Source organism: Lactuca virosa, chromosome 8, assembly GCF_052849685.1.
Source record: "Lactuca virosa cultivar CGN04683 chromosome 8, Lactuca_virosa_CGN04683_v6, whole genome shotgun sequence".
Classification (NCBI taxonomy): domain Eukaryota; kingdom Viridiplantae; phylum Streptophyta; class Magnoliopsida; order Asterales; family Asteraceae; genus Lactuca; species Lactuca virosa.
Window position 1 is genome coordinate 105,904,596 of NC_136433.1, and position 6,693 is coordinate 105,911,288.

The 6,693-nt window shown below is 28.7% G+C and overlaps 1 protein-coding gene across 1 annotated transcript; it reads left to right on the plus strand.

Annotated features, from left to right (window-relative positions):
* The first annotated feature begins 4,895 nt into the window (after positions 1–4,895).
* Positions 4,896–5,998, plus strand: LOC145128757 (Ribosomal protein S30 family protein). The gene is made up of 3 exons (XM_079063563.1): positions 4,896–5,028; positions 5,183–5,320; positions 5,812–5,998. Exons 1-3 carry the CDS (start codon positions 5,025–5,027, stop codon positions 5,856–5,858), a joined length of 189 nt encoding a protein of 62 aa, XP_078919689.1. The 5' UTR covers positions 4,896–5,024; the 3' UTR covers positions 5,859–5,998.
* The last annotated feature ends 695 nt before the right edge of the window (positions 5,999–6,693 follow it).

The following is a 6,693-nucleotide window of genomic DNA, read 5'->3' on the forward strand; positions in this document are numbered from 1 at the left end:
AGATGCGGCGAACTCAATATGAAAATAACATATGACAAAATAATTTTCATTTATTAAGATAAATTTAGCTTATTACATTGCAAATTATAAGGCCAAACTTTAAAAAAAATGTCTGGCATTAAGATTTTCATACATAAAATCTAAAATCGAGGACAAGCAACAACATTTGCCATGTCCCATTGTCTACTTTTGACCTCATTATAGCACGAGCATAAGCCATCAAGGTAACCTAATTTGTTTCTATCCCTAAGTGATAAGTCAGTGGCAATAACCCAGCCTTTGTAGTTACTAGTTACTAGCAATTCAAATTTGACAATAGAGACATGTTAAGTTCATTTGATTGAAGAAGATAAGGATCATCTAAATCGATTACACATGTCCTAACTTATCACCAATGTATAATCTTCACTAAATATGGATATTAGCTAAGACGTCTAAGAACATTGTCGAATACAAATTATTTTTTTAGACCGAAAACCTTTTGTAAAAAATATACAAATGAAAAAAAAAAAACCTAAGAATCTATTCAGTGGCCATATAATTAATTCATCGGCAACCTCTATATAGAAGACAAACTTTGGGCAATAATTCTATTCTATTATTTGTTTGGACGGTTATACTTTTTTTTCTAGCATTACTTATACTTCCCTTTATCAAGTGAATGTTCGCTGTTGTGCTTGTTAAAATTATATAGCTAACATTTTCAACAATGTTTGTGGTTGAAAATGACATTACCTATAAAATAATAATTCTTATTATCTTATATTAAGTTGATAGATAAAATTGTTAACTCTTTTAACAATAAGATTAAATAGACATATATTAGAATCACATTTTATTAATTAACCTCTACCCCGTTTTACGCATGAATAAAATAACATATAATTATCGATTTAGTGTTATTTTTAACAATTGTTTTGACTAATTAATTTAAAAACTATGAATTTGATTAGGTTTTATTTTTAGTTATTGTTATGTTTAATTAGTTTTAAAATTAATTTTGTTGGTCAATGTTAAAACCTAGTGAAACAAATTTACATGAATTACATTAAAATATAAAGCGTAAAAAAAACATAATGATAATACAAAGGTTATTATTCGTGTCTTTAACATATTATCAACTTGTTTACGATTAATATTTAATTATTCATTATATATTATTCATGCCATACACCACCTCCTAACAAACTTTTTGATTTTGTTGGGTTTTTGTTTTGTCAATAGTTTGCAAAACAACGAAAAATAATATAACTTTCAAATTGAAAATAAGGAATCAAGAAACTATATTAAAATAACAAATAAAAATATAAATTCTAGCAATAGAAACAATATGAAAAAAAAAATATATGAAGAGAAAGCAAAGAGAATATCATAATAATAATTTATTTGACCAACATGTCTATTACAAAAAACTAAATTGATGCTTGTGTTTTAACTTCTAAAGTAAAGTTTTATAAAAATAAAAAACAAATATATAAATATTGATAATAGATAGAAACAATATAAAAAATAAAAAATAAAGTTTAATATGAATAAAAAACAAAGAGAAAATCATAATTAAAGTTTATTTCACCAACATGTTTAGCACAAAAACCAAACTATTGCTTTTGTTCTAACATCTAAAACATAATTGTATTTCTTCTTTTAAAGTCTTGAATCTACCACACAATCATCCATAATTCTTCAAACTCTACCAACATAACCTACCAATATGAACTATATATATATATATATATATATATATATATATATATATATATATATATATATATATATAATAATAATAATAATAATAATCAATTAGGGGTCATAAATACCATTAAATGTTATAAATACCATTAAATATTATATGTTAAAAAACTCTTTAATGGTTATGAAAATGAAGAGTTTACAGGGGGGATTCAATCAGTATGGTGCAAACAAAATTCTTCTTTTATAAGATATACTAGGCGATATTCCACGCGTTGCTCATTTATAATTAAAGCATTGATAAATATGTTATTAAAATAAATATATTCTTGATAGTAACTTTAAATTAGTAATTCTTACACTAATTTATTATAAACCATTCTAAGTATTTTAAATAAATGATAAGCATTATCAAATATGAGTGTACGAAATTACTTTTGTAATGGATTTATGAGTATCAAATAACATATATCATATTATTTTACTTAAAGTCGTATCATCTTAATAAACGCTACTATTGAAAATAAAAATAAACTCAATTTAGATAGACATATTTTGTGTGATATTATTTCAATGGAATATATCTATAGGTTGTGTGTGGATTTGGAATTATGATGTAGTTTTTATATTTAACATTTTATTTATACCTTTATTATTTTTAATGAGTTTTAAAACTATCTTTTGATACATGATTTATATTTAAACTTTGAATATTTTTAATTTATTTTAAACTATCTTCTTTTAGGAAAAAATTATTATTACAAAAAGTAAAATTTAATCAACCTTTTTTTTTTTGTTAATTTGACATTTTTATTTAGATATTGTATTTAAACTTTTTAACCATTTAGAAAAAATAGGTTTTAAATATATTATAAAAATTATGTTTTAAATTTAACATCATATTTAGATCAACAGACTAAATATATTATAGTGAGAATAAATAATTAATATTGAAATTACAATAATATTGGATTTAATGTATTAATTTAAAAAGAAGTTGAAAAAGTTTGGGGTTTCAAATGAATGTGTTTAAAGAAAAAATGTTTTTATTATAAGTATACTAGGCGAATATCCGAGCGTTGCGCATAATACAACAATATATTTGAAATCTTTACAAATATATGTTTTTTTAAATATATCAATAACGTTGTTGTTAGCTCTTATATAATAAATTTTATAATAAGTTGGTATAAACATTGTTTGTTTTGAATTATATGATAACGTAGACATTTTTTAAAATTTTATAATCTTAATTGTTTTAATGGCCTCTACTTAATGTAAGTTACTTATGAATAAAATTAAATATAATATATAATTTAATGATTTTTATAGCTGTTGTTATGATTAATTAATTTTAAAGTTTATTTGCGAAAGATATTAAAATATAGATAAATAGATACAGATGGTCCAAAAAAGTTGGTTTGCTCAAATTTGCCAATTTGGTCCAAAAAAGTTTTGACTAGCACCACAGGTCCAAAAGTTTTCATTTTGTTGCGATTGTGGTCCAATTTGATTTAGAAATATTTAAAATGACGGATTTACCCTTGGTACTTTCTTTTTCTATTTATTTATTTAAATGTTTTTTATGATTAAAAGAAAAATAAAAAAGAATCTCTCTCTCTCTCTCTCTCTCTCTCTCTCTCTCTCTCGTAACCCATTACCATCAAACACCCCAACGTCGCTGCTGCCTTCCACATGTTGCCTCCGTTTCAGCATTCACCTGCCATCACCCTCCACTAAAAACCACCGATTTTGTGGCCACCGTGCAACCACCACAACCCCGTCACCACCCCCGTTCTCCCTCTTCTTCTATCAAATGAAGCTTGTATTGATCTGTTGCCTTCCCCCTCGTCGTAAACGGTCAGACACAAGAAAAAACCAGACTACAAGCTGTCGTCGCAGCTCCTGCCTTCGTCACCCACTCCGCCATCACCAGTCACAGCCACCATCTACAGCTTCTGTTCTTTTGATTTTCTCCAATTCCACTCCTACTGCAAGAATCTTCAGGGTTTAGGACTATGTTCAACAAACAGATAGAAGCAATGCGCCCTCCATCTTTCTCCATTAAAGCATTCTACATTCTAGATATTGAAGCTTGCGGTGTGATTTTAGGGTTTAGGACTAGGTTCGAATTACCCTCTATTTGCAGTGTGATTTTACCAGATATTGAAGCTTGCCCCGAAAATTTAGATTTAGGTGTGATTAGGGCTCGAAAAGCCTCAATTGGAGCAATAATGATAGCGTACCTGCAACATGCCCTTATTCGCTATCATCACCACTGAACATCCTCTCCGGTGAAGATGATGAAAGAAAAAAAAAACGACGGGTCATTTGATTCCTCGCTTTGGCCCTTTGCGATTCACAAAAAAAAAATGGCAATGGGTACTTACATAGTAGCAGCAGTAGCATAACAGAGGTGGTCGATGGTGGTGACCAAGAGCAGCTCTAAGGTGGCAGGAGGCTGCCCGGCAGCCTAGCGGCTGCTTCTTTTTTGCTTATGTCGGCAGTGGTCATCGGAGGGGAAAAGGGAAGAGGTAAGGCAGCAGGTTGGAGGGTTGTGTGGTGTTGGAAATAAGAGATATATATATATATATATATATATATATATATATATATATATATATATATATATATATATATATATATATATATATATATATATATATATATATATATATATATATATAGAGAGAGAGAGAGAGAGAGAGAGAGAGATTTCATTTTTTTTATTTTGTTATAAAAAAATATAAAAATAAAATAGAAAATGCAAATTTTCTTTTTTATTTTTTCTTTTAATCAAAAAAAGTATTTAAATAATAAAAAACTAAAAAAGAACAAAAATAAGGGCAAATTAGTCATTATGAAAAAGTTTATAGAAAACTGGACCAAACTCGCAACAAAATGAAAAGTTTGGACCTCTGGTGCTAGTCCAAACCTTTTTGGACCAAAGTGATAATTTTCAGCTAACCACAGGGACCATTTGTGCAGTTTTGTCTATATAAATATAGATATAGATAATCTTGACATATTTATACCATATCAATAATTAAAAATGTATTTAAACTTAAATTATTAATTGCGAAAATAAATATAAGTAGTCTAGAACGTATATATTAAAAGCAAGTGTAAGGCTAAAAGTCGAAGCCGAAGGTCGTTACATGGCCCGTTAAAAGAAAACAAACGTCAACCAATATCGAAAAGGCCCAAATAGCCGGCCCAACCGGATTATATATCGTTCGTTCCCAATCCTAAACCCTAAATCCCTGATTTGCTTCTCTCACACCAGATCCAGCCGAAAAGAAGACTACACAGAGCTAAACAATCCTCAATTCAACATGGGTAATCTTAATAACTTCCAATTCCATCAATTATTTTGTTATAGATTGGAAACCGTGTTAGGTTAAGGGTTTATGTAGGTGTTAGTGCTTAATTTCTGTGTATTCGGCGTTTAATTCATCAACTGATGGTGATACTGGTTGCAATCTGTTTACAGGAAAGGTTCACGGATCGTTGGCTCGTGCCGGAAAAGTGAGAGGTCAAACCCCAAAGGTTGCGAAGCAGGACAAGAAGAAACAGCCACGTGGACGTGCTCACAAGCGCATTCAATACAACCGCCGCTTCGTCACCGCTGGTAAGATAGTTGCTTCCACTTTCATTTTTCTTTCATATGTGATGATGTTTATCCGTAGTATACAAACATACTAATGCTGATATTGATGTAGATCTATAAATCGTTTGCTTTTCGAGTAAACCAACGAAAATTAGAAGTTTTATTTGATGTATCAGTTCTGGATTGTTTGAATTACTTGATACCAAACATCAAGATTGGTTATAAACACATCATAAGCACTTTAGATGGTGAACATGAATTGTTTCTTTAGGAAATGGATTGTAAACACTAAACAAAACTTAGATTATGCAGAGGTCAATGTAGTGCGTAAAATTTTGATAAATTTTATAGGGGAAGATATATGTATCTTTATCTTCTGTTGTATTTGCTAATCCAAACAATCATAAGATCATGAATCCATCTTTTACATAAACATAGAATGATCTTAACTGGTTTTTATGAACTATTTGTGGGATAATTGTGTCTAAGCTTTTTGATTTTTTATTGTGCAGTTGTTGGTTTTGGAAAGAAGAGAGGGCCAAACTCATCAGAGAAGTAAAAGCTGAGGGAAGCATGATCATCAGTCTTTACCTGAAATTGTTTTTGATGTTTGCTTAGAAAGACTTGATTAGCTTATTGGTTTTACAAAATTATGTCATGTTCATCAATCTTTTGCTGAGTATCAACCATTTTGTCACATCTTTCACACTTTCTCATTTGAACTTTTTATTTTATACTATAACCTTGTTATTATATCAAATTAATTCATCAAATACCTAAATAAAAAAGTTGTTGATAGGTTCAAAACTAGACCTATTACCGAATTATAACCAACATGAAATAATCATTAAAAAGATCTATAGGAATTCTTTCTTGAACCCAGCAAAGATGCACACAATTACGCCCATAATATGGAAAATAAAAAAAAATCTTATTTGAGATTCTTGTAATGATATATGACTAAAACCAAATGTCTTCACAGTTATAATTCATCATGAGAAGTAATATTTTCCCTTATGGGATCCACTTTGATGCACAAGAAGATACCTTGTAACCGATGAGGCATGAGATTCTGTAAATCCGGACTACTTTCAGTTTTCTCAAAATAGTTTGAAATTTTTCCGGATATTGCATAATTAGGGTTTAGAAAGAAAAAAAATTACATTTAATGTATACAAGTATTGATATTTAGGTTATTACGTACAAGTTACATTAGTTCTACTTCTACATCTACTTAGTTATTTTTGTTATAAAAAAGTTTGATCAACCCGTCAAAATGGTTTTTGCACTTACTAATGCAAAAAATTAGCTTAAACTGACATTATGTAAAAGTATTAAATTATGTAGTTGAATTCCGTACTTAATAGAAATTTTAGAAATTCGTTAAAACAATC

Coding starts and splice junctions, on each gene's coding strand:
- LOC145128757 (XM_079063563.1), top strand. Junction 5,321..5,811: donor CCGCCGCTTCGTCACCGCTG/GTAAGATAGTTG, acceptor TTTATTGTGCAG/TTGTTGGTTTTGGAAAGAAG.